Below are 27876 nucleotides of genomic sequence, written 5' to 3' on the forward strand. Positions count from 1 at the left end.
TCGCTTCCTAGTAAACTTTCAGTCCTTCAACCACCATAGAGATGAATGGATATGAGCGTTTCCAAACTACATTCAAACACACGCAAGGGCGAACGAATTATTAGTCAAGGATGGAAAAATTACGGGTGCCTCTTTGTGCAGTTTCAAACCCATTCCGTTCTGTTAATAATAGTTAGGTTAGTCCAAATGCTGAACGCAAACACTAAAACAACAGGCAATATGCTTAACTTCGTATGCAAATGGAGCTCTGGATCACACGATGACCCAGCGATTATGCAAATAAGATGAAAAATGATCCTTTCGGTTAGTATTATCAAACAATAAATCTCCACCGAAACCGGAACCGGTCGGTCGGCCGGTCGATAGGTGAGTGGGTGGTAATGCAATGACAACGTTCACGCTTCGAACCAATCAAAAAATAATAATGAAAAACGCAAACCAAAAACAAAAGGCTACAAAACACTGAGAGAGCATCTCAATTGCTACATACTTCCGCCATTCCTCCGAGTCCGGACCCAGCAGAAAGGCCAACGCCTCCGCCGCCGCCGCCGCCGAAATTGAACACACCACCGGGGTTGTGCTGTGCGGTGGGAACAACGTTCTGGTTCTGGCCGCCGAAGGTAAAGGGAGCCGACTGAGAGGGCACAACAATCGTGTGTGTGTGTGTGTGCGTGTGTGCGCGCGCAATAGTAGAGAGGGAGCGGATTGTGTGTGTACCCGGGATGCGGATACGGAACATTACAACAGGTAATCACCGAGGTAGGTGTTTGGAAAAGAAGAAAGTGTGGGTCAATTTTTGTTGGTATTAATTATATCACTATATAGTAGTGAAGATTAGTGTAATCGGGGGAACTTTATATGCTAGGCTGGTAGTTTGTTTAGTGAGTTATAAACAAAAGGGCGAATCAAACTTACCGATTGTCCAGCATTCGATCCGGCTGTGAAGTTGAAGTTGGGCGCCGAATGCGCCGAGAAGGAGAACGGTTTTGAACCATTGTCATTGTTGTTATTGTTATTGCTGGCGGCTCCAAACTGGAAGGGCTGTAAAACGAAAAACATTTCATAAAATATAAAGGCACTTCGAAGCGAGCGAAAATTTACCGCAGCTGATTGACTATTTACAGTGGTGTTCGAGCCGAATTCGAACGGTTTCTTCGGTTGGGGTTCATCAGCAGTCGGTGCGGGCGTAGTTGACGGGACACCGAAAAGATTGCTGGTGGGACCGGCGGTCATCGTTCCGAAGCCTGTCGGGGCAGCACCGAAGGTCGGTGCAGCGCCGGCCGTTGATCCGCTAGGGGCGGCAAAAGCCGGTACCGGAGTTTGACCGAATATCGAGCCGCCGGTGTTGGTGCTCGCTGACGGAGACGCTGCTCCGAAAGTACTGGAACCGAATGTGGCGCTAGTGTTACTATTCCCGCTTCCAAAAGCTCCGAACGGCGAACTGTTGTTGTTGTTGGTGACACCGGTTGACGGACTGCCGAAGATAGTAGATTTATTCACGGCTCCAGCGCCGAAAACAGGAGCACTGCTTTTGTTGGCTCCACCGAAGCTAAATGCAGGTTGTGTTGGGGTTTCGGTCGGTTTGGCAGCAGGAGTTGCTGCAGAACCTCCAAAACTAAATCCCGACGAAGTCGCGGCGGTTACACCTCCGAAAATAGAACTGCCAGTCGGCGCCGAAGGCGCGTTTGCTCCGAACCCTCCAAAGGTGGTAGACTTGTCAGCCAAAGAGGTGCCACTAGGGGATACAACTCCAAATGCGACTGGTTTTGCTGCTGCCTGTTGACTCTGACCGAAGACGAAGCTCGTAGCGGCAGAGGTTGATGAAACGGGCGTTGCAGTGCTTGTTGTGTTCGTAATCGCCGGTTTGTTGGCTGCGGCGGATGCCCCAAAACTGAACGAAGGCGATACCGTTGCCGTTGTGGTTGCTGCTACCATTGTGGTGCTGCTTACAGCACCACTCGAACCACCAGCCGTCGATGCACCGAAGGAAAAGCTCGGTGTGATCGATGGTCCGGTCGCTTTTTGAGCACCTGCAAAGTAATAAATGGAAAATTGATTAGAACTATATATAATGTTCTGCCAACAGCATCCACGTCGTCAGCAAAGCAGATAAATTGACTGGATTTATTGAAAATCGTGCCCCGCATTTCGATTGCCGCTCGTCTTATAACACCTTCAAGCGCAATGACGAATAGTAGGCAGGAAAGATCATCTCCTTGTCGAAGTCCCCTGCGAGATTGGAATGGATCCGACAGTCCACCCGAGATTCTAACACAGCATTGGATGCCATCCATCCTAGCCATGATTATTTTAGTAAGCTCACCCGGAAAACCGTTTTCGTTCAAAATTTTCCATATCTCTTGTCAGTTTACACTATCATATGCTGCTTTGAAGTCGCTGAACAGGTGATCCGTAATGACTCAGAATTCGCGGCTCTTCTGGAGGGTCTGCCGCAGAGTTACGATTTGGTCCGTTGTAGACCGACCTTCCATGAAGCCGGCCTGAACTTCCCACAAATCTATTGGCTATTGGCGATAGTCGATGGAAGATGACTTGGGATAGGCGGCATTCAGGATAGTGATCGCTCGGTAGTTATCACTACCCAGCTTATCACCTTTCTTGTAGATAGGGCAAATAACCCCGTCTTTCCACTATTCCGGTAGTCGTTCCGTATCCTAAATCTTTGCAATCAGTTGATGCAGACAGCCGGGCAACTTGTCCGGGCGCAGTCCCGCTCCAATGCCATCCTTTCCCGTTGCTTTGTTGTTCTTCAGCCGCTGGATGGCTTCTTTAACATCCCTTATCTTCGTTGCTTGCTACACCAATGTGGTCACTTCCTCTGCTATCAAGGTCTTCCGCCTGCACACCATTCAGGCGTTCATCGTAGTGCTGCTTCCACCTTTCGATCACCGCACGGTCGTCAGTCATGACTCCTCCATCTTTATCTCTGCACATTTCGGCCCGCGGCACAAAGCCTTTGCGAGATTCGTTGAGTCTCTGATAGAACTTCCGTGTGTCGTGAAAGCGGTACAGCTGTTCGAGTTCTTCGCACTCCTTTTCCTTCCAAAGTCGGGTTTGCTGTCTCCGCTTCTGTTTGTATCGCTTCACATTCTGACTGGTGGCTCTATGCAGCATATGTACCCGCGCTGCGTTCTTCACTGCCAAAATCTGCTGGCATTCCTCGGGAAACCATTCTTTACGTCGATTCGGAGGTGACTGTAAGAATAGGACCCACACACTTTACATTTGTCGGAGTTGCTGTAAAAGTCGACAGCTGCCCCTGGAGCAGGAAACTGACATTGTTGTTAAAGTAGATGACGAAGACCAATGGTGCGAGATGGCTACCTTGTGGGATTCCAGAGTAAGCAGTGAAAGATCTCGAGATGAAACCGTTGATATTGGCCTCTAGTTGGAGAACGGACCTGTATGAATTGAAACATCGCAGCAACGCGTGTTCAATCCCAAGCTTATCTAATTTAGCGATTGTGATTTGTTGGTTCAGTTTTTTTTATTACGGAGAGGTAAACACGACAGAAACAAGATAAGAATTCTGAGCGATGGCCAAGCTGTGGAGCCACCAAACAGGAAGAAGACAATCAATGAACTGAAAAAACGGTTAGGCTGCTGGGAAGGACGGTATTTCAGCCGAACTTCTAAAAGCTGGTAGCGAGCGGCTGTACAAAGCAATCTGCCAGATCAGGTTCTGGGAGGAAGAACAAAGGCCCGAGGAGTAGTTGAATGGCCTTATTTGCCAAATTTTCAATAAAGGACATCGAATCGAGTGGAAAAATTATCGCTGTGTTACATTGCTCAATTAATTGTGCCTATAAGGTTTTCTGCTCTGAAGGCTGAGGCAATTAGCTGAGTCCTTCGTCGGCGAGTGTTTACTCTGCGACAGTTAATGCTAGACCGGGATTACAACTTGCAGAGTCATCATCTATTTTTGGACTTTAAGGCAACGTACGATTCAGTCAAACGAAAGCTTCCGACGAAACTAATTACGCTGATTCGTGCGAGACAGAATGGGTCAAAATCATGCGTCAGAATAGCGGGGAGACCTCAGCCACTTTCGTGACGCTGCACAATGGGAAAAAACGAGCTGGTACTCCCAATAATTAGAAGCCACTAGATACCTAAGCCAATTCAAAGCCTAGGTGCTACATTCCGTTTTCGAAACCTGACCTTCTGTTTTTATACGACAAACCTCGCAGCTAGCTGTTAGAGCACAGAACAATTACAGGGCCAGTTGCTAGGATCCTATTGACTCTAACATCCTCTCTCAGTCGAGATTCGAACATACGACGGCTGGCTTATTAGGCCAGCATTATACCTCGAAACCAACTGGGAGGTCCAAAAACCTTATAAGATACCTATTCCTATGTTAAAAAAAAGTCAAGCAGGGAGTCGATTGGTTATGGTTTCATCTTGTGCAGGGTTAAAAAAATTTCTATATTATTTCATTAGCTTTTATCATGATTTTTGGGTATAATAGGGAAAAATGAACCACTTCTCGAAGTCTGCACAGGATGAGACCATCACCATCATCGATTCCTTGCATTTTCTTTACTTAGGAACAAGGATGGTTCGATCACTTTGACTCAATTTTGATTCATTTAACAGTACCGTCTTAGCCGAGCAAAATTTGACAATATGAAACATATTTGTAGAACTAGTTATTATCTACAATTTTTCTGAATAAACTTTTGCTGTATCTTTTGTATTTACTGTGCTACAATGCTAGTACCTCTTTATTAACTAAATGAACGTTCATTTAGTCACTCCATAGTTACTAGCATTGTAGCGCCGCAACCACAAAAGATATAGCAAAATTTTATTCAGCAAAATTTTAGACAATAACTTGTTCTATAAAAGTCTCATACATCACTTTGTCAAATTTTGCTCGGCTGAGACGGCACTCGCAAATGAATCAAAATTGAGTCAAAGTGATCGAACCATCCCTGCCTAGGAATAGGTATTCAACATTGCGTGGGAGGTGCAATACGAAGAGCAAAGGAAAGGAACTGGTATAGCTTCCCGAATTTCCAGGTCATCTCGAACGACATCGATGGTCACCATGGGGTTTAAAGGCGACGGATCTAGCACCATTGGCTGGTTGCAGCGTTAACCTTATCGGCGACAGTCCGATTATCAAATTAGTGCCGAATTCAGGATCCGCTTCCAACCTTGTCGGTCTTGGCCTGCCATTCTCCAATCGCCCCTAACACCCGTGGTTCTAGCATCCTCGTGAACAGCGGACATCGAACGGATACGGGATCTGCCCCGACGTCGTCGGCTTCTATCGAGTTCTGTGCAGAATTTGGTCGTTTATCCGGTTCTTACTACGCGGCCAGCCCACGGTAGTCTGCTGTTTTTATTTAATATTCGCGTCAATATATACTTAAACGCCAAGAACTCATCGATTGCTCTCTTTCAATGACCACGCTTCATGACCGAAGAGTACCAACGGGAGAAAAATCATCTTATAGAGCGCGAGTTTCGAACGAAGTTGTACACTATTGGACCTCAACTGGCTACGTAATCCACAGAAGGTCGCATTGGCAGCTACTATTAGCCATTTAAGTACGCGGCTAACATCGCAGTCACACGACAAATTTGTCGATCACTTCAAAAGTATTTCCATCTATCATCACCGGAGTTTGAACACTGGTAAGGCTATCATGTTCTCTATCAGCTACCTTATACTTCTTGTTTTTCTTGTTTATTGTATAAAAAATCATCCAACTACATATGATCTAAATGATCTAAAGTTACATAGACGAGCTTCTACGAATATGCAGACGAAAGGTTTTTATGGACGATTTGAAGTGATACGCCTCTTTGAATCGACCGCTCACACTAACAATTGGGTCATTGTTGCCCTACACAGTGTTTCTATGAGGTTGACGAAGCCATCGTCTCGGCCTTAGATACGTTGTGGTGCGTAGTTGATCAAGCAATGCGGAACTGTCAATTTAGAATCGCAACATTTTTGCATCGGAAACAGCTTGGCTGGTGTTCAGTCGATCTTCTAGTGTTTCGACGCCAATCAATGCACGCCTGTCTTCATAAGAAGGCAAGACTTGCAGGTGCGTCCACGAAAGATTTCGTAGTGCGTATCGAACAAACTTATGCTGCACTGATTCGATTCGGGAAATCCACAATTCTTCATAGAGGGACCATACAACTTATGCGAATTCGAGAATGGATCTAACCAATGAGCAGTATAATACATGAAGACTCAGTGGATCGGTGAAGTCAGCAAGAACTTTCGAAATGAAACCTAGTTGGCGGTTGGCCTTCGCTACAATAGATGAGCCTAGTGAAACGGTTAGTTGGTAATCTAACAGATCGCCTAGATCCTCGATTTGGTCAACTCGATTCACAACAGTCCCGTCGATGGAGTAGTTGAACAGAACAGAATTCTTCAGATGCCGATAAGAAATTACCCAGCACTTCGCTATATTAATGACAAGACGATTTGGTCGGCACCATCTGGTAAACCACCTGTCGAGCATATCCTGTAGACGGAAACAATCATCTAAGCTGCGAACGGTAAATCTTTAAATCATCTGCGTATAGAACAGCACACAGCCGTTTGGTAGGATCAGAGTGATATTCAAAGAAAAGAGCGAAAAGTGGTCCTAAATTACTTCCTTGAGGAACACCAGGAGGAATATTGTCGATTCCGCCGATCCTATCTTTACATATTCGTATTACAGCACAGTCTATCCGAGAAGCCGAGACGACGAAATTTGGCGTTCAGTATTTCATGGTCCACTGTGGCGAAAGCTATTTTGATGTCTGTATACCGTGAAAGCACCAGTCGCCGCGCAGTTCCAATGGCCGCGCACTCGGCTATATTTTCATTAACCTTCCTAGTGCATTGGGGTCGTTTTCGACCCATCGGCATACTTACAAAGCTTGATACTCAGTAACGGTACGAGCTAGAGACTTGAAATTTTCTGACTTTTCCTAACTTTGGAAAATTATCATTGTGGGGGAGTTTCAGCTTTCAGCGACATCTAGAAGAGCCACAGCAAAAAAAGTTACATATTATGCATTAAGGGTCGAAAACGACCCAAGTTTTGAAATTGCTCTCATTCATCCATTTTCAATCCGAATTTCGTTTTCTTTACCTCGTTTGAAAGATATGGCCAAAACCTAGCACCCAAGGTATGTTGGGGAATATTTGTTGACTGATGGCTACTTCTGCGTCGGTTCCGGAACACCCACTACCAGGTCCCGGGGAATATTTTTATATTTTGAGATAATTCATTTTGCGGCACATCAAATCACATTGGCTTGATAAAATAAGACTAGTGGAAGTACAATGGGGACATTTTGGACCCGAATGACCACTTCCCCATCGGTTACGGAACATCCGGTACCTGGTTTTTGAGGCCATTTTTGAATTTTAGGATGATTTCTATTGCGGCACGTCAAATTTCATCACATTGATAATTGATCACATAAGACTATTGAAAGTATAATAAACACATGTTGAAGGCAAATGGCCACATCAGCATCGGTCCTGGAACACCCGGTACCCGGTTTTTGGGGACATTTTTGTATTTTAGGATAGCTCATAATGCGACATATCAAATCACATCGGCTTGATAAAATAAGACTGATGGAAGTATAACAATGTCATTTAGAAGCCAAATGGCCACTTTACCATCGGTACTGGGTCATCCAGTACCAGTTTCGGGGGACATTTTTGGCTTTTGATATAATTCACCATGCGGCACCTCAAATCACATCGGGTTGATAAAATAACAACAATGGAAGTATAATGGGGCGTCAGTCGCATATAATCCGGTACCCGGTATTTATACCGGGGGAGATGGATTACCATGTAATCCAAAAATGACCCCAAAACCCGGATACCGGATAGTCCGGAACCGATGGTGAAATGGTAATTTTGGCTTCCATTAGTGTTATTTCATCAAGCCAATGTGATTTGATGTGCTGTATGATGAATTATCCTATCCAAAAATGTTCTCATAAACCGTGCACCCGAAGTTTCGGAACAGTTCGGTAACTGTCTTATTTGTTCAAAGCGTTGTGATTCGATGTGCCGCACGATGAGTTATTTCAAAATCCAAAAATGTCCCGCGGGACCAGGTACCGGATGTTCCAGAACCGGTGGTAAAGTGGCCATTTGGCTTTTAAATGACCTTATTTTACTTCCATTAGTCTTATTTAATCAAGCCGATGTGATTTGATGTGTCGCAAGATGAGTTATCCTAAAATACAAAAATGGGCCCAAAAACCGGGTACCGGATGTTCCGGGACCAAAGCTGATGTGGCCATTTGACGTCAAAATGTCTTTAAAATACTTTCAATAGTCTAATGATATCAAGCTGACGTAATTTGACGTGTGGCAAGATAAATCATGCTAAAATTCGAAATTGTCCTCAAAAACCGGGTACCGGATGTTCTAGAACCAATGAGGAAATGGCCGCTTGGGTCCAAAATGTTCTCATTGCACTTCCATTAATCTTATTTTATCAAGTCAATGTGATTTGATGTGCCGCAAAATGAATTATCTCAAAATATAAAAATGTCCCCCGGGACCTGGTAGTGGGTGTTCCGGAACCGACGCAGAAGTGGCCATCAGTCAACAAATATTCCCCAACATACCTTGGGTACTAGTTTTTGGCCATATCTTTCAAACGAGGTAAAGAAAACGAAATTCGGATTGAAAATGGATGAATGAGAGCAATTTCAAAACTTGGGTCGTTTTCGACCCTTAATGCATAATATGTAACTTTTTTCTAATGCATTAGGAAGGTTAAATGCATAAAATTAGGATCACAACATATAATTTTATGCATACAATTCTGTTGTTGCACTTTTTCTGTTTATGTTTAAGCGAAATAGACAACCATGCGTCGCTCGAAGCAAAGAAAAAAATAATTCAAATGGGCGATACTGCAAGACGCCATCTTTGTAGGTTTATTAGCTAACAAACTAAGAAAGTGTTTTCAAGAGTTTAAGAATTTCTTGGAAGGCGTAGCTAAAATATTCCACAAAAATTTTAATGAGAAGCAGGTTAAACATTTCTCCGTACGAAATGCTGCACGTTTTGATCGTTGTTTGCATTTTTCCTGATATTTTCGAGTGTGCGGCCATTGGTACAGCTGAATGAGCTGAACCTTACCCTATCGCTGCGCATGGGTCTTTGAAAGATGGCAACCGCTTCAAGAACCAGGAAAAAGTTATAGAGAACGTTCTGATGCTCTGGGTCTTTGTTAAGGAAAGTGGAAGAGCATCTCTTGTAAATCTCTAAACTCTCCGTTACATCCATCTTCCACGCCGAGCAGTTGTTAATTACGTTTGCGTTGTCAATGATGAGCGGATGGTTGTCGTTGAAGACGTGCTCAGCCACTTTTGATCTAAAATAATGTGTCAGACCTTTCTCGGCATCTCTTAATGCTTTTGTTGCCTCTGCCAAGTGTTCTTTAGTTCGTGTTTCCAGATTCCTTCTAGTCTGGCCGATGTAAACCTTCTCGCAATCCTTTCTTTGTTCTTCAATCGGGTCTTTAGTTGATCCCAAGTTATTTTTGAGCCTAGATCTAGATCAATTCCAAATTTCCTTATTTTCCGACGGAGAGGGCGTGTAATGTTTCCGTCGTATTCTACTGCCACTCTCTTAAGTTCTGGTGTTATTGGTGTAATTTTTATTTTATTTTTATTGGAGTGATTTTTTGTATGTCTCTTTTTTTTTGGAAATAATGTTCTGGATTGTCGTTTCTTTATATCCGTTTAGTTTTGCAATTTTAAGAATGTGTGTTAGTTCTTTTTGTTTCCCTAGCTCACTTAACGGTAATGTTTCCATCCTATGTATCAAGTGATGGAAAGCTGCCATTTTGTGTTGGTCGGGGTGGTTAGATGAGCTAGATATAACTCGTTTGGTGTTTGTTGGTTTCCTGTAAATTTCAATTTCTGTTTCTGCGCTTTCAATTAGTCTTATTATTACAATATCCAAGAAAGGAAGTTTTCCGTCTTTTTCTATTTCGTATGTGAAGTGTATGTTCCTGTGTGTACCATCCATGGCTGCTAGAATGTTTTCCAGTTCTCCTTTTTTGATGACGCTAAAAACGTCGTCGACGTAGCGCCACCACCTTGTTGGAAGTACCTGGTTTTGTTCCAGCTTGCTTTCAAGGTTAGCTATGAATAGCTCGCACCGGAACGGTGATAATGGATTGTCCATCGGTGCACCTTTCAATTGTTTGTAATAATTGTCTCTGAATGGAAAGTAGCTCTCCTCCATACACAAACGTGTCAGCTTCAAGTATCCTTCCCACCGTTTTTCTCCATGCGTTGTCCCCGTGTTGTTTCTCAATAGCCAGTCTTCCAAGAGGCTTATCGATTCTTTCACGGGAACGCTTGGGAATAAGACCGTAACATCGAATGAGACCATTATGTCGTCTTCTGCTAGTTCTCCCGATGTTTTTAGGTACTCGATGACTTCTCGTGTGCTGCGGACAGAACGGCTCGGGAATTTTATAGGCATTCTTTGAAACTCGCATTTCCAGAACTCCGCATTTCCGTTCCTGGTATTTTGAGTTGTCCTTTTATTCTGGGTAATGTAGGGTTTGAAGCCGGATAACTTCCGATAAGACGATATAAGCTCCTATAGAAACTATAAAATTGCTTTGGCTAATTGATTTCGAAAACAAACACTGAGGAAGCCTGCAAGTCGATAATACGGCTATTCAGCATATCGTAGTTGAAAACTTTCGGTTTTGGAGGGGGGGAGTATGTTGTGCACAAAAATCCGTTTGTGATAGTTCATCGCATCCAGCAAACTGCTGATTCTTGCAGCAATTGATCGTCTGTGACAGTCACAGTCTTGTTGCACAGCTGCTAAACCTTCTATTGTATCACGATCACGAACGAACTCGTAATTTCCAAGTATACACACTTAGTAGGGTCATAAGAGAGTTGATTTTTCGATAAATAAACAATAAATAAAACGGATACTCACCGCCAAATATAGGAACATTAGCCGCCGGCGCTGGCGCTGATGCGGCAGCTGTCGCCGCTGGCGATTCTTTCGCACCAGTCGTACCAGTCTGTACGGGAGTTTTGGGAGTACCGAAGGAAAACATTCCACTGGCAACCGTCACAGCGGGCTTGCTGCTGCTCTCGGTTGGAGTACCGAAGCTGAATGCGGCCGAAGTTGTCGTCGGCGGCGGCGTAGAAGATGCTGCTGGTACTGCCGAACTGGAAGATACGACCGAGCTGAATGCAACTGCTGCTGCTGGTTTCTTTTCAGCTGAAAGAATGCCGCCGCTGGCGGCGGTTGCAACCGCCGGTGTTTGCGACGTCGTTGAAACGGATGATGACGGCGCTTCGGTAGCTGGTTTGCCAAAGCTAAAACCGGAACCGGTTTTGGGGGTTTCTCCCAATTTGAAAGTTGTCGCAGCTGCCGAAGACCCGAAACTAAAGCCGGCGGCGGTTGTCGTCGTTGTAGAGGTAATCGTTTCGGACTTTTTGGCCGCTTCCGCGGCAGGTTTTGCGCCGAAGCTGAAACCACCGGCAGATCCAAAGCTCGGAACAGGTTTGTCATCCTTCTTATCCTTCTGATCTTTGCTACTGTCTACGGCGTCTGAGGAAACGATCGGTTTGGAAACACCGAAGCTGAAGCCACCTTCGGTGGCAGGAGCCACTTTGCTGCTACTGGTACCAAATATTGAGGAAGGCTTCACCTCCGCACTGCTTGCGGTAGCTGTGGTGGATGTCGCAACGGCACCGAATGTAAAGCCACCCGTGCTGGTACTCGAGGAACTGATAGAGCTGCCTGAGGCAGCTCCAAACGTGAATCCGGATGATGGTGCATCATTACCAGCCGGTTTTGCACCGGCCGGAATTCCAAAGCTGAACTTTGCTTCTGCCGCCGGTTTACTGCCGCCGAAGGAGAACGAAGGGGCGTCCGTTGGCGCTGAACCTGGCTTGGCCTGCTCGCAGCAAGCGCACTTCGAGAGGGTCGTGTCGTTTCGAGTCATACAAGTAGAACATTCCCACTTTGCTGACTGTTGAGCGGCAAGCGCTTTGAAGCCACTATCTGCCACAACGGCAGCCGGAGCAGACTTGCTCTGACCGACGGCGACTGCAGTAGCTACTGCAGCAGGTTGAGCACCCGGTTTCGGCGTTTCGCAAGCCACACACTTCATCTTTTCCGGATCGTTTCGAACCATACAAGCGTCACATTCCCATTTGTTAGAACCGGTCAGTTTGAATGCGTTTCCGAAGCCGGACGCCGGCGAACTCGTCGCAAGCGGTGCGGCGGCGGCCGTCGGTTTGGCAAGCGCTTCCAGACAGCTGGTGGATTTCAGCTCTTTCGGGACCGGACTTTTCAGGGCTTCCAAACAGCTGCCGCTGGATTTTAGCGGCAGCGCAGCTGTCGGTAGTCCGGAGAAAACCGAAACCGGAACGACTGGGGAAGCTGGTAGCTTAGATTTAGCCTTTAGAGGGTCGAACTGAATTCCGGTTAACTTTCCGGCGCTGCTGACGGTCTTCGGAGTGCTAACTTTGCCCGTCGCCGAACCGATCGGTTCCGGATCGCTGAACTTGAAGTGGTTCTGCACCTTCGGACTTCTGGTGAAGGTGGCGTCCGAAACGGACACTGCCAGCTCTGTTGGAGCGGAGAATTTGTAAAGATTGTTGCTACTACTTAGCGGCGAGGCGCTTCCGATGGTGGTGCGACTGTTGTAGCCACTGCTCAGACTGTCCCCGCTGGTCTTCTGCTGCAAAGAATCTGAAAAATTTACAGTTTAATTAAGAGGAAAAGTCAGTTGGAAAAATTCACTCAAAGCACCTTTCACACTATCGGACGCTTTCGTTAAAGGCGTGCCGTTGCTGCTGCTGCCGCTGCTGATGGGCAGCTTAATGTCGAACTTAGGAACTGATTTCAAACCGGTCAGCTGCACTTCGGGCAGATCGATCGGGCCTACGGCCGAGGAGGAACTATTGCTGCTTCGCCCCGCTAGCGATTCTTCCCGAATACGGTTCAGCTTGTTGCGCATCTTGCCGGTGTGCTTGACATTGTTGTTACTATCGTCGGCGCCGTCCGCCGCCGGCAGTTTGTACTCGCTCGTTTGATTGAGCACGGTAGTGCCGGCGGATTCCGTCGCGAGACGACGCACCGATTCGGTGTTACTCTGCAGCCGTTTCATCTGCAGCAGCTGCGAAGTGGTTGGAACCAGCAGTTCGGCCGTCGGCGGTTTGTTGATGTACGTGGAGGAGCTGCTTTTCGAGCCGGTGGCACTGATCGGTCGGCTGTACGGCGTCCGAGGACTAGACATTCGTATGCTTCGATTTATGCTGAGATCTTCCTCGTTGAACCGCTTGCGAGCTTGAACCAATCCGGGAACCTTGGCCGATGCCAGCGTGCTATTCAAACTAAGACTGCTTCCCAGCTTGCGTGCTTCGTTCAACGGTCCCGAGCATTGATTCATGATTTCCAAAATCCTCTTCGCCGTACTCGACAGTGCCGAAGTGTCCGACGCTAAACTAACGTTGGAAGAGTTGGAGAAATTCGACAACGATGACGAGGGTCGAATCTGGACCGGCACTCGAAGCGCTTTTTGGCGACTATCACGACGAGCGGCGTAAGCCGAAGCTCCCCCATACATTGTCCGCCCATTGTAGAACGGAGAGTTCGCAAACAAACTGCTATTGCTGCTACCCAGCGAAGACGTACTGCCATAGATCGATGCGTTGAAAGTCGGTCGGCCGGAGCCCCGTGCTCCTGTATTCTTAGTCGAAAACAAACTCTTTTCCGTTTCCAGATGTGACGAAAAACACAGATCACCCGTCGATCCGCCAACCCGGTACCGCTTACTGCGGTTATTGCCCATAAATCCGGACAGCCGGCGGCTGTCGTTGTGTTCATTTTGACTTAGGTTCAGATTAGATATGCTACTACTTTCGGATGCACTTTCATTCAAATTACCGTTCGATAGAACCTTCTCGCCGGTTGCCTGTTCTGCAACATTTTGATCCAGATCTTCCTCAACCAAATCTTCCCTGCAAGTCTGCAGCTGTCTATGTTCATAGTCCTGCGCCTGATTTCCACCGAAGGTGGATGTCTTTTTGCTGCCAAAGATAGCCGCCGGAGGTTCTGAGGTCGATCGATCCACCGTCATCGGTGGAATATTCAACCGCTTTCGCTGACTAACCTCTCGGATGCTTTTCCGATGCCGTATCAAGCTGGACAGACTCTCATTGTGCAGCTCTTCGGCCGTAGGAGGATGCCCACTACCGCCGGTGCTGGACTCAGCAGCAGTAGCAGCGGAGGCAAAATCAAACGGAGCAGCTCGCGCTGCCCGATTTAGGCTATTGTAACCATCGAACATGTTGGTCTGCTGCTGCTGCTGTTGCTGTTGCTGTGATCCCGCCGCTGCACTTTGCTGCGGTGACGTGGAAGGCGTCGAGGAGGTAAATACATTGCGGAGACCATGCCGCGGAAGCTGCGCACAAGCCGGAAGAGATCCGCGACGATCAATGGCGGAAATGTTGAGACCACTGGGACCCGGTATCGCACCGAAATCGACCGTCACGTCCGCTTCGGAGGTGTTCTATGGAAGATCGAAAAAAAAGCTCAATAAAATGTTTAATTTTCATTCGACACAAGCAACTTACAAATTCCTCATCCAGCCGTGTTCTTTTCCTTATCGGCGGTGCATGATCTTCATCATCTTCCTCATCGTCCTGTGACAATTGTTGTTCCTGATAATGATGCTGCTGCTGCTGTTGTTGTAGGTGATGTGGACTACCGCCGTCAGTGCCTGCATCGTTGAAACGTGACTGCAACTGGTGCTGACGACTGCTGCTACTACGTAGTAGATTTCCGTTGCGTCCGGAAGTCGTGGGACTGCTGCTGCTGCTACTGCCGCTGCCGCTGCCGCCACCGCCGCCGCCGCCGCCTCCGGTATCACTGTCACGAGGTCGCTTGCTGGCTGTCGGCGAGAACCATTTGGAAAGCGCCCCCGGCAGGATGCTGGACACTCGTGAACGTACTTTGTTGATTATGGACTGCAGGGGAAAAAACATGTTGCGAAATTTTAGATAAAATTGTTGAATTTACTGTTTAAATTATAAATACTAATCCATTAATTTTAGGGCCTTCAATTCAACCCGCATGGTGCACCCGTGCACCCATTATTGAAACAAATAAAAGCGAACGCATGGTTATGTTTGCCCTTGGCCGTATCGTACTGGAGAATGTTTCCAAACCTTGATTTGGAACTACAGTTTCTAAAGTTGAAAAGATTTCTGTCCAGTCCGAAACCTTTGATTACATGAGGGAGTAACACCGGTTACATCGGTTCATTGACACTTAAATTGTAAGAACAATGCTGAGTTCAACAAAAACAAACAAGCAGAGAAAAAAATGTCTGCTGAAATATTTTCTACGTAAATTCTTTTAGTGGCTATTTTCTTACTGGAAAGTATCACAATTTTTTTTTCAAATTAGTAAATCAATTCAAATAGTAAAAGACATTACTGTACAACGTGTTTGCATTTGTGCCGTCATTATAAAAATGTGTATACCGATTAACGTATCTGTATGTGTGTGAAGCACTGCTGCCAGTATTCTTGCAAGTTTTATGATGAAAGTCGTTAAGACAGTAAATCAAGAAGATATTGCACCTGGCAGCAACTTAACGAGTCTTACGCAAATTCGTTTTTTAATAATAATTAAGCCATTACAAATATTTTATAAAGTTTTTGTCCTTCCGGTGTTCGGCCACTGAAGGGGGGGGGGGGGGCGAAAAAAAAACAAAGTGAATTTTTTAATCGAGCAAAAAAAACATGGATTTTAAGAATTTTTATTTAAGGTTTAAACGTGAAAACCGAATCTATTCTTGCTTATAATATATACGTTATTATTTTCTATGCAAAAATATACGAAAAAAGACAAAAACGAAGGAAAATTTTTTTGGACGGTTTTCGGAAATTCCATTGTTCGAATTCCCATTTCTGTTTCGTGCTAGAAGCGTTAATTCAACTCGGAGACTCATTTTTCGAGTTTTTCAGACTGTAGAATCCACAAACAATTGATTTTATAAAAAGAAATTTGACTCATATCCTACAAATTATTAAGCCATAAGTCAAGCCCCAAGAATAGAATCTAAATCAAGCCCCAAGTTAAGTAATTTGGGCGAAAAATGTTCCAAATCAAATTACTTGATTAGGAACATATTTTGTACCTAATTTGGCATCTGATTTAGGACTTATTTTGAGACCTGATTTAAGACTGGGTTTAGAACCTGATTTGGGTTGGGTTCTGATTGGGATGGGTGACTACTTTGACGGCTTGAATCTAACGTAAACTTTGGTTACTAACGAATCATAATGGCTGAGTTATGTGCAAATGTTATTTTACGGCGGTTTTGATGTAATTTTTCGTTATACAGCCACCAATACGATATTAACAGGAGGATATTACTTGTTGAAAATTTGTAGCAGCGTATTAAATCACTCACATATCTGTTTTGAAAAGACGGTGAAAAGAATTTACAAAATATATTTCGCTTTTCCGTAATTTAATCAAACCCCGTTAAGCGCCTAATGGGGTAAAAGTGCGATTCACGGGCGCGGGACGGGGCAAAAGTGCATTTCATGGACGAGGCAAAAATGTATAGCTAATTATATACAATTTTAGGTGCTATATTACAGATACTAGAAATGGAATATTTGCAGAAAACTGTGTGCTCTTACATGTTGGCCGAAGGAAAACAATGTTTATCCGCTGATGAAACAAAAAACAAACGTTTGGAACAGTTTCGATCTGACGGAGGCTGCAATACACCAGCGCAAAATAAGAAAGGTACAAATTGAGAATATTCCTTACCGAGACATACCGCAGATTGAAGATAATATGGTATTGTTAGCTACTGCTGTGCTAATTTCATGGATTCTTACTTCGCACTTTTCCCTCGCGGTATTCGCACTTTTACCCCGCCCTACTCTACGGAATCCACTTTCCCTCTACCTAACAGCTCCGTGAAGTTGGTCATTCTAACAAAAAAAATCGTTACTTTTTTTGTTAAAGGAACTGAACACTGAACACTGAACAGATGGTGTGTTTACAGGCATCCCTACCCGTGAAGCAAGGTAATCACGAAGAAAATGTACGGGGAAATTCGACCCCGAAACTTATGAATATGTTACTACAGGTTTTCGGTACTATCCAACTGGCATCCCTGCGCAGAAAGTTACAGGTAGTGTCACTGGGTAAAGCGCTTTGTCTGGTACCTGCTTTGAACTGAAAATGAGGTAGAAAATCGTTGATTATAAAATTGGTCTGTTCAACGCGCTAACTGCCGAAGTATAACCAGATATAAACCAGAAGGCAGAAGATAACAGTGAAATCGGTGGAACTGATCGGCTGACAGCATGATTTCTCTTTTTTGGATTTGGATGAACTGGAAATCATATCCTCGCAAGATACAAATTAACGACCTGCCCCCTGAACTGGTGCAGCACATCTTCGCTTATCTACCACGTCTGGAGGACCGAAGGAAGCTTTCCTTGGTGTGTCAACGCTGGAATGATCTGGCTTTCGACTACAACTATTTGGGCCATATAAGGCTGAATATGTGGATAGGCTGCAGGAAGAACATCACTCGGAGATTACATAAAATTTCCCGATACTACCGCAACGTAATTAGCCTTTTTCACATCGATTTGGATGAAGGAGAAGAAACCGACAACATACTAAGATGGTTTAAGAGGTTTGAGAAACACAGTTCATCAGTGGAGGAACTTGTGTGCTATGATTCATCACGAAACTGTTTGTCGCTAAAACTTATTTCCGTATGTCCGCGTGTTAAAAAGCTGGAACTGCACTTGAATTCGACCATAACAGTTGATAAATTACCAGTTGTAGAGAATTTGGAGGAATTAGTTTCCAGCGATATTTCAACGTTTGGCATCATTCGTTTAGCTCCGAATCTACGCCGGTTTGAAGGCCCGAGCAGTCCTGATCTACCCATATTGTTTCAGAAATTACCACTGGAGTACCTGCGAGTGACATGTTGCGTTCCTCGTTCTGTGGCATTTAAAAATTGGACAGAACCAACCAAACTTACAGCTGTCGATCTGGATTTTTACCATCATCAAAATGACTTGGAACAGCTGTGCAAGTACTGTCCACTACTAACCAAATTGCGGATAAATGTCAAAGAGATTATATCATTACGATGCTTGCTAAGCCTAACACATCTAAAGGTAAATCATTTGAAATTTTTAATGACCTTTTCATTTTTTTCATCAAAATTCTTTTTCGTTGCAGGTTCTTTCTTTTTGCGATTTCGATAGAGAACTATTCCTACGCAATGATGTTTGTTTTCCCAGCGTTGAAATAGTTGAATTCCACGGTTGGGAAGAGTTGCATTTCGACATCTCTTGGCGACGCATCTTTCCCAAAGTTCATTATTTAAAATGTATGCGCCGGAATGTATGGACGGATAGAGTTGGCGGAAAAATCAACCGTAGTTTTCCGCATCTTAGAACCCTAGAAATTTCAGATTGCAAATCTGCGGATCTCCTCCGTCTGGTGGAAGGGTTGCCCGATCTGCGTGAACTCATTCTTCATAAAACGCTTCTATTAGCCAGCCACTTACCGCCAATGCTGCGTTTGCAGCAGTTGACGTTGAAAATTGGTAGGCTGAAAGTGACTGACGGGATGGCAAAAAATCTTCCGAATTTGCAATTTTTGAATTTACGCCGTGCACAATGCACCGACGCCGATAAGCTGCCACCAAGCTGTACGGTTAGGTGGTACCTCCGGAATAGTAGGGACGACATATTCGACGCCATATAATAAACAATCAACTAATTTAGTTAAGAGAAATAAAGGATGTGTTTTCTATATTGAAAGAACATTTAAGAAAGATTTCTAATTCCGCTGTGATATCAAAAGATTTCTCAAATTAAAGCGAGGACTTCCAGTGGGACAATACTTCATTATTTTCAATTTTTGATATGGTCGTACCGAACCATGCACTCCATGCAACAATGATCGTACCGAATCATTTAATTCATCTATGGTCGTACCGAACCACATACTTCATCAACAACGATCGTACGCAACTTTGCTTATGCTTGTCTTGAGATCATTTCTTACAATCCGCGCAAAATTTCATGGTCAATCACTGACGTCCCTTGCTGATGCTGCTCTCCTCCAAGCCTTGTTAAAAACAACGTTTCTTCTCGGAAGCGACGGTGCATTGCCATAAAAGTTCCTGAATTAAAATCCTCGTGTAACAAAACGAACACTTCCGGATTTGTGTTTACACCCTTGCATTAGGTAGTCGACGGTCGAAAAATTTACAACCATACACCTACGGGGCTGTCGTTTTTTAATAATTAGCGACGCCATAGCAAAGGTGAATGTCCGCGAGTTCTTCCGGAGAATACATTTTGATGCTGCAATCGTTTTCAGAAACGTCCTAGAGAGACGCGAGAGAAGTGTGTGGCCGTTGTTGTTTTCCATACGGGTCACACCGTGTCCGTCGCACTGGGTGATCTAGTGTGCTATGCGTAATGTATGAATTCGTGCAGTTTTCAGAAACTAAATAAACACAAAAACTTGGGGGTGACAAAAACTTTAAATAGGATTTGCAATGGCATTATCCTGTACTTAAATACTAAATACAATGAAAATATGCTTGTCAAGCAAGAAGGGATGCAGTTGGGTGGCAATAACGAAAAACTGATAGTTCAAATTGCTAAATTGCAAACATGGTTTGTCACGCTACAATATGCATGAGGTACTACGACTGAACTGAGTGACCCCTGTGTTATCAAAAAAATGATTCATAAGTCTGCCATCCTTCAAATCAGTCCGCGGGCCGCACGAATCAGCACGAAGGGCCGCGATTTGGTCATCACATTATCCAATAGATAGGATTTCAACCATGCTATGAGCCAATGAGGAAAACCTAGCTTTTCAAGTGTTAATTCGTGGTGTACTTTATCTAACGCCTTGGCAAAATCCACATAAACGTTGTCCACTTGACATCGCTTCTCCAAACTGGAGTTGAGCGTGCTAGTGTGTCATTACATTTGTGGTAGCAGAGCGATTTTTCATGAAGCCGTGTTGATATTCACATATTATTGGCTTAGCCGCCGAGTATATTCTATCATGAATCAGAAGTTCGAGCGTTTTTGCTGGACAACAGAGCGGCTTGAGAATAGGTGTAATAGCAGATAACTTCCATGGTTCTGGAAACACTCTCCGAAAGCGACAGGTTATATATGCGACAGAGCAGTGTTCCAATCACATCCGCGCAACAACGAATGAATCCAGTAGGTAGTCTATCCAGTCCGGGACCTTTGGACGGATCAATAGACTTCAATGCGCTGATGACCTGTGTTACGGTGAAATTTGGCATGGCATGTGTATATCGTACGATAGCAAAGAGTTTAATATTTCCGGTGATATAATCGGAGTGATCGAACGAAACGACGGCGCGCCTTACGAAGAACGTTGCGTACGAAGTACAGCGTTCCACCACGGGTGATTTTTCGAGCGTCGTATGTCCATTCTGCGAAAAGACGTTTGTCTGCTAACAATTCGAAATACTTCGGTATATAAAATGGTAACCGCTGTGTTGGTGTCAGCGTCCTATCGCTAGATAGGAATCCACGTCAAGATCATAAGACCAAGCCAGGCGAGGCAAATTATAGTCACCGACTACTAATACAAAAACCTATTAAAGGCTAATCGTAATCTTGGATTCATTTTCCGGATTTCCAAGGCATTCATTGATTGTACTACTCACTACACGCTTGAAACAGCAGCCGAGGTTTGGAGTCCATACCATGAAGTGTGGATCAAAAGAATCGAAGCACTTCAAAAGAAATTATTCGCTACGCTTTGAGGTTTCTGCCAAGGAACAACCCAAACGACCTGCCGCTCAACGTTAGCCGATGCGCACTACTCGGTATGAACACACTGGCGAAAAGGCGCGACATTACCAGAGCTGTTTTCGTTGGAAAAATACTTATTGGCGAAATAAAATTTGGAGTCAAATCGATTTGAACATAGTTCCAAGAAATCTTTGGCTCCGGCGATTCCTTAGACTACATTTCTATAGAACAGACTACTGCCTCAATTGTCTGAGCAATTCTTGGGACCGGTGCTTCAGCGAGTTGTCTGGGTAGATTCACGTTGACAAGCGGCAGGTCGATGATGACAGGTGATTCGCGTGATGGATTGTACAGCAAGTAATTCGAAAAGCAGCATTCCTGTTTCAACCATTACGGCTGCAGTCAGACTGATTACGAATACACCAGAGGCGAAGCGTATCATCACCCACACCATACAGTAACTTTAAAGTCACTATAGCTGAACCTACTTGAATTAACGAGGTACGCTGACCGCGTGGAAGTTTGGCCCCAATCGTTTTAAGGATTCATAGTCTCGGCAGGTATGGTTTTTTACGACCTTACATTTGGCTTTAAAGTTTAGGGTTCGGTCTTTTGTGATACCAAGAATCTTGAGTAAATTGGTTTTAGGAACCGCGATGCTATTGATGGTAATACTTCGTTTGGGTTCTCGTCGTGCTTTGGAACTGCAGTAGAATTTGGTTCACAGATTTACGGATCGTAAATGCGAATCCCAACTGGCTTCGAGGTACGTCACTAACAAACCAGTCGTCGTATATTCAAATCTCGATTGAGAGACAGCTCGTCGATAGGGTAGCTGGCTTACTGAATTTTTTATTCAGTCAGAATAACAAATTGACCCATATGACCCGTATATAAAATTTAACACGGTAGTTTAATGTAGCCCGGCTCATAATCGGTTAATAGTATTTAAAGGAAATCTTAAGCTACAATCAGGAGTACCCTAGCCGTATAGAACATATTTTGCATAACTTTTTAAAAGGAGGACCTAAGGAACAACGAGAGATACTCTTTATCTCTTTGTTTCCGCTTATCACGGCAAAAAAAATGCATTTGAGCGCATCTGATTCGCACGAAACCCGTTGAAATGCATGTGTGTAGCTAGCTACTCACATCTTGGTAATTACCATCTTGTTATCAGCGGGGTAACAGCATCATAGAGCCAAACTTGCAAGATTCGCCAATATTGCAATCTGCTGAGCCGATTACCATGAAAGTTTGCATATTACCTTTCAAGCATAAACCGTGCTTGTACACTATCCATTTGCTCGTTTATATCTTTAAACCGATTAGGTATTGCAAAGTTTGAGAATTGGAGACGGCATTTACTTTCTATAAAATTTTGTTTATGATCGTTATCATGTATAGAATATATTCGTGTAATTTTACCACAATTTCAAACTAAATTAGAAACGGATACTGTCGATATCGCAAAGATTTTCTATTAGAAAAACTGAATAATTTAGGTACTATACTTACTAAAGAGTAAATTGGAAAAAAATCCTATTTAGTTAGTTCTTCGAAATTATCAGGCGGCCCAAAAAATATTACAATAGGTCTAGTCATAGCAACGTAACGTAGGTAAAAAATCCACTTGTAACTACAAGGAATATTTATAACTTTTTAATTATCCATTCTATTCTATCAAATTGTAATCAACCGAATCGAGCCAGTCTGGCAACTCTGGCCGAGCGCACCGTTTCGCCCGGTACGGTAGTGTGCGTGCATCACAGTCTTCTCGTCTCGTCGCATGCAGGCAAGGCTTTTTTGGAAGAAGCAGCACACAGCACAGCAAGGAAGCGAGAAGAGTGCTGAAGAAAAAGTACCCAACCACCACACCAAGCAAGAGCAAGAAGAAAACTCCGTCGTGTGAGTGGAGGGAAGAAAATGCTGCTCTGCTCAGCTCAGCTTAGCTCATGGTGTTCGCTGACCATGAAGGAGGACGGCGATGAATCGAAAAAAAAAAGAAAAATCTTGAAGGATCCGCGATTATGGTCCTTCACCACAATGTCACTCGGTTCAATGTCCATTCGAATTAATTTACGGCGAAAACTTACATTGTTGGGATCATCGTCTAGATTGCTGTCATTGTGGCTACTACTGCTAGAGCTAGCATTGAGAGCTGCTGCTCCACTTGCTGATACGGCTGCCGTAGTAGCAGCAGCCATTGATGGTGATTGTGACGGATGACCCTCACTGCTCCTGCTGGCTCTGGATCGAGCTTGAAACATATTATCCTATCCTCGGGAACTCGACGATTTACGCTATCTCGAAGGATTTCAATTACGCACCCGGGTTAACACTTCTTCACTGCCATTTTGCTTGGCACACTAAGATCGAATATTCGCCTTTCCTAATTCTTCCAAAACACACACTGAAATCGCGCGGCCACACGCGAATTCGATTTTGCTCGCTTGAATTAGAACTCAATTTATGCTTCGATTTCGAAGCGCCTGCTTCCGAATGATGTTGTTTGCAATCCACGAAACTCTTCGCCTATCAAATACTGCCAATTTCCGCAGATATTTCGTCGTTTTCCTGCTACAGAAGTGATTTTTTCTGAGACAAGTTTTCTTTTGCACACACGCACACGCGACCGACAGACGACGAACTACGGAGAAGGCAAAAATTTCGCCCGTGTGCGGAACGACGACTGTCAAAATGCGACCATGCAACGGGCGAACGAACATGGCGGCCGAAAAGCTTTTCGGAGTAGCGCAGAAAGAGAGCCACTGTTGCCGGTTAAAGGCAGAACAACGGAGACGGCTTGCTTGAATGCATTAAGCAGTAGGGGTACCCGATCGGTGTCGGCGTTTTTCACTTGCTTGCTGGCTGTCGGTTCGGTACAAAAATGCAATCCGCAATGCAACCGCCGATTTTTCTCCACCTTTTTGGCTGCGGCTACGGGCGAGATCGTCGAGCGGCGTCGGTCGATTGATCGTGGGAGGTGGCGTCGTCGGGAGATTTGAATGAACCGTTTTTCCGACTCAATCCTATAATTAAACAAAAGTAATTGCTGATGTTAATTGAGAGTAAATAACTATATTCTAAAGTTGCATTACACAATTCGAATCGTCAATTGAAATGCTTTTTTCATGCGCTTTGTAAAAGAAACATTGCAGCGCTTATAAATATAATACAACAGTGTCAGTTAAAAAAGTATTCGGACAGCATCGCATAAATTTTGATGGTAATATTTATTTTTTAAAACAATGTTTAACCAGTTTGACCAAAGCATATTTAGACGAATGGCAATATTTTTTTATAAAGACAAGATTATTATAGGAAAACTTTTAATACTTTTGTAAATAATTTTTTTCAGTAAAGCAGGAAGGCGGGCTTCTTACGGAACTGTGGACGAGCAGCTACGGACCAAGAAAAGAGTAAGTAGGATTTTCATTTCCCATTGTAAAGCTGCGCTGGTTGGTAGACGGCCGGATAATGCGTGCCATTGGATGCTTTGCACACCAGCAGCATAAAATAGACCTCGTAGTGGTCCACAGCCTCTCATTCAGTGAACTCCTTGTGGTACCAATCTGAATACAAGCAACCTTAGTGGAGTGCGGGCAACCAACCCCGGTGAAAACTAAGATCGTATACGGACAGGCAAGGAGGCAGTCATGCGAATGCCGACTATCAACACGAGGAGTAGGCTTGCCAGCCATGGGCGTCTGTCTCCATGTCAGAAGCGACTCTTGACCCCAAAAAAGCCCAGTTTGGCTAGAGGGATCCCAAGAAACATTTATGCGCTGATTAAACATTTTAGCAGCCATAACTGAATATGCATCAAATAAAATTTATGTAAACTCTTACTGTTTACGAGTTGGTTTAAGGGGATCCAGTGTGCAAGATTGTTCGAAACCAGACATTGATGATAGTAGATAGTAGAATTTATATTTTGAATGCTTGGAAAGTTTTTAATTTCAGAAGATGGCGGTTCAATTCCCGAAAGATGACGACATGCATTTTTAATTAGCTTGCATATACGAATTCTTTCTGTTTCTTTTTAAATTTAAAAATAGATTATTTTTTGGCTGCATAAAGGTTGTAGAGACGTTGATTAGGCGATTGAAGCATTGCAAAACTATTTCTCGTTCTCGTTCGTTATTTAAAAACACGCAAAAGCCTCTATTAAGCTCCATTGCAGCTTTCAAAGCAGCTACATAAGTAACAATTTCAGGCTGATCAAACGCTTTTATAGCGGATTTTTTTTTTCAACCTGTGGCTGAACTATGGTTTAATTTTAGAAATAAAAACCTGTTTTCAGCTCTCAAACAGCTAAATTTGGTGATTTTATCAAGCTTCGGGCTTGCTAGTAGCTCCTTTCGAAGCTGCAATGGAGCTTATTAGAGGCTTTTGCGCGGTTTTAAATAACCAATTTGCGCAAAGCCGGAAACAAGGCGCACAGAGGTTATATAAAGGGTGATATAATTGCTTAACAAGTGTTTTTTCTGCCTCAAACGAAATAGGTTGTATAAGTTCTCCAATTTCGACTGTATAAGTATTGTAGAATGGTTTAACTAAATTTTATTCGATGCATATTCAGCTGTGGTTGAATAATAATGACTGCTAAAATGTTTAATCAGCGCATAAATGTTTCTTGGCAGGGCTTTTTTTTTATTAAGATGACAAATCGTTTATTCAGCTTGTATAGCATAATTATTGAGAATATTGACGGGTTGTGGAGAGGTTGAAGATGCGCCTAATCTGCTTGTGACGCTATTATGTGAAGCAGCTGATTTATAGCGCATTCGTTGGCTGCTTAAACACTTATAGAATACAGAGGCCTTTGCTTAACTTTATTCAGCATCTGCCACCTGTATCCAGAGTTAAATCAGCTGTAACCAAATCAGAAGCATTTTAATTCAGCTTCGGTGTTTGTTGGTATGTCTAGCACTAGTAACAAACTAGGAGCGGGGTTGGGAGTATTGAGCAGATTGGATGTCGTGCGATAGATTGGAAGACGATCAATGAGAGGACGTGTATGTTAAGAATAAAAGGCAGTTTCTTGAACACCAGCATAAACGTGCACTGCACACAAAGATAGACCCAACGACGAAAAACGAAGCGTTCTGCGCGCGGCTGGAGGCAATGCACGATAGCTTTTCCCAACGGGACATCAAGATTGTCATCGGGGATACGAACGTCCAGGTTGGTAGTGAAAAAATTTATATACCGGGCTGTAGAGATCGATCGGGGTGAACAGAGAAAAACGTTCTGTTATGTCAAAATGAGAAGCAGCAGACCCAGATAACACAAAATCGTAATAGAAAGTTCACATTAAATTGTTTTCATATCAATTTCACATTGGAATTGTATAATGATTAGAGTATGTCAAACCGAAGTGAACAATAAGTTGTTTTGCAGTCGTGCGTGTCTTCATATACAATTCATGACTGTGAATTGTAAAGCAGTGTAGACGATTGCAATATTTGATTATATCTTAATCATATATTCAGGAGTATTTGGTTGCGTGTTATAAAAACTACGCAAAATAGAATTACAAATAGGTGTCAAAATTTTCGCACGTATATCGCCTCCACTTTGGTACATATATGTTCTTATATGGCGTGAAATATAACTTTTCCGTTCAGATATGATTTCGTATATCTCAGTTGCAATCGAGATATACAAACCAAATGGTTTACTGGGGAGATAGGGTCACATACTCTCCGCACCGAGAAAGCGGTATCGAAATGAAAAGAGATGAAATGAATTGAGAAAATGTCCGCCTATTCGCAAAATCACCACACGGGGATCGGGTGCCATAGCCATAGCACAGTAATCCGAAGCATCTTTTCCCACACGAAGATATCCACAAAGCCATATAGAGACCACCAACGTGACCAACGTACCAAGAACCAAATTGATCTCGGTTTAATAGATGGCTAGTTCTTTAACATTACGAATATATACGTTTCCTACGCGATGCAAATTCTCCTGGGCCTATAACCCGCATTATCCCTTCTTCCGAGAAGTTAGGTGCCATTGGGGACCATGGCCATGATTCTGAGATGCAAAAAGTACCAGAAGCACCACTAGAATTACTATTCCGAACTAATGATGCGCAAGTTTTACAAGAAGGTGAACCAAGCTTTTAAGCGCTACACACCGAAACCTGATATGTGTAGGGACGTGAGAGCGAATCTGATTACAAATGAGCGCTAAGTGGTCCAGGTGGAAGCAGTTCTACGATTAACACCATTAACATCTCAAGTTAGTTGTTGAAGAAGGCAGAACGGAAGTCAACCTACAAACGATAGCAGCGTCCCGGCTCCCGATCTCAAAGATATCCGGCAAGTAGCCGGACAGCTGAAGACTATTAAAGCCGCTGGAAAAGGCCGACTCCGGGCGGAGCTCTCCAAAAATGGTAAGGAATCATTAGCGACAGCACTTTACGGGATAATTTTAAAGATTTGGGAGGAGGAGAAACCGGAATGGAACCCCGTGCACGGGGCGGAATAGATGGAAGGTGTCGTTTGTCTCATCTACAAAAAGAGCGATCGAGCCGATCACTGAATATTTTTGTAGTTTTCAGGGTAGCATATGGTGCAGTCGAGCGCGAATAGCGCGAAACTCACCGTGAAGCAAGTTATATGCTACGCGAGTGTTTCGAGGGCACGCTCGAGTCCTTCGAATCAAGCAGAAGGTTAAGGACTGTCCTGTATGTATTGTAACATCGCTATTGAAGGCGTAATCCGGTGAAAGGATATTGAAACAAAAGGAACGAAGCAAAGTAGCCAACTCTAAACCTTTAGACCTATAGACGATTAGAAACTAGATTACTGGAAACCTTGGAACGATGGAAACAAGCTAGGGCAGACTAAAAATCTTGGTCTTGGAGGATTGGGTTACAAATCAATGCGTCAATCAAGCGCGCGACTTCCCGTATGGCTGGAAGAGGCTTCAGAGAAACCAACGTTGGCCTCGCACGGACAGTTACTA

The 27876-nt window shown here is 44.0% G+C and overlaps 1 protein-coding gene across 2 annotated transcripts in view; it reads right to left on the reverse strand.

Moving 5' to 3' along the window:
- LOC128739689 (nuclear pore complex protein Nup153) overlaps nt 1-23506 on the reverse strand; it is a 35880-nt gene extending 12374 nt beyond the window's left edge. For both annotated transcript variants that reach the window (XM_053835189.1, XM_053835196.1), the window contains exons 1-7: nt 22989-23506; nt 14653-15045; nt 12827-14588; nt 10994-12766; nt 1102-2030; nt 916-1041; nt 491-634 (exon numbers count right to left, since the gene is read on the reverse strand). In XM_053835189.1, the coding sequence (XP_053691164.1) occupies nt 491-634; nt 916-1041; nt 1102-2030; nt 10994-12766; nt 12827-14588; nt 14653-15045; nt 22989-23162 (5301 nt within the window). In that variant the 5' untranslated portion in view covers nt 23163-23506. The remainder of the gene's footprint in view (nt 1-490; nt 635-915; nt 1042-1101; nt 2031-10993; nt 12767-12826; nt 14589-14652; nt 15046-22988) is intronic.
- Nucleotides 23507-27876: the final 4370 nt, after the last annotated feature.

This window comes from Sabethes cyaneus, chromosome 1 (assembly GCF_943734655.1).
Source record: "Sabethes cyaneus chromosome 1, idSabCyanKW18_F2, whole genome shotgun sequence".
Classification (NCBI taxonomy): Eukaryota; Metazoa; Arthropoda; class Insecta; order Diptera; family Culicidae; genus Sabethes; species Sabethes cyaneus.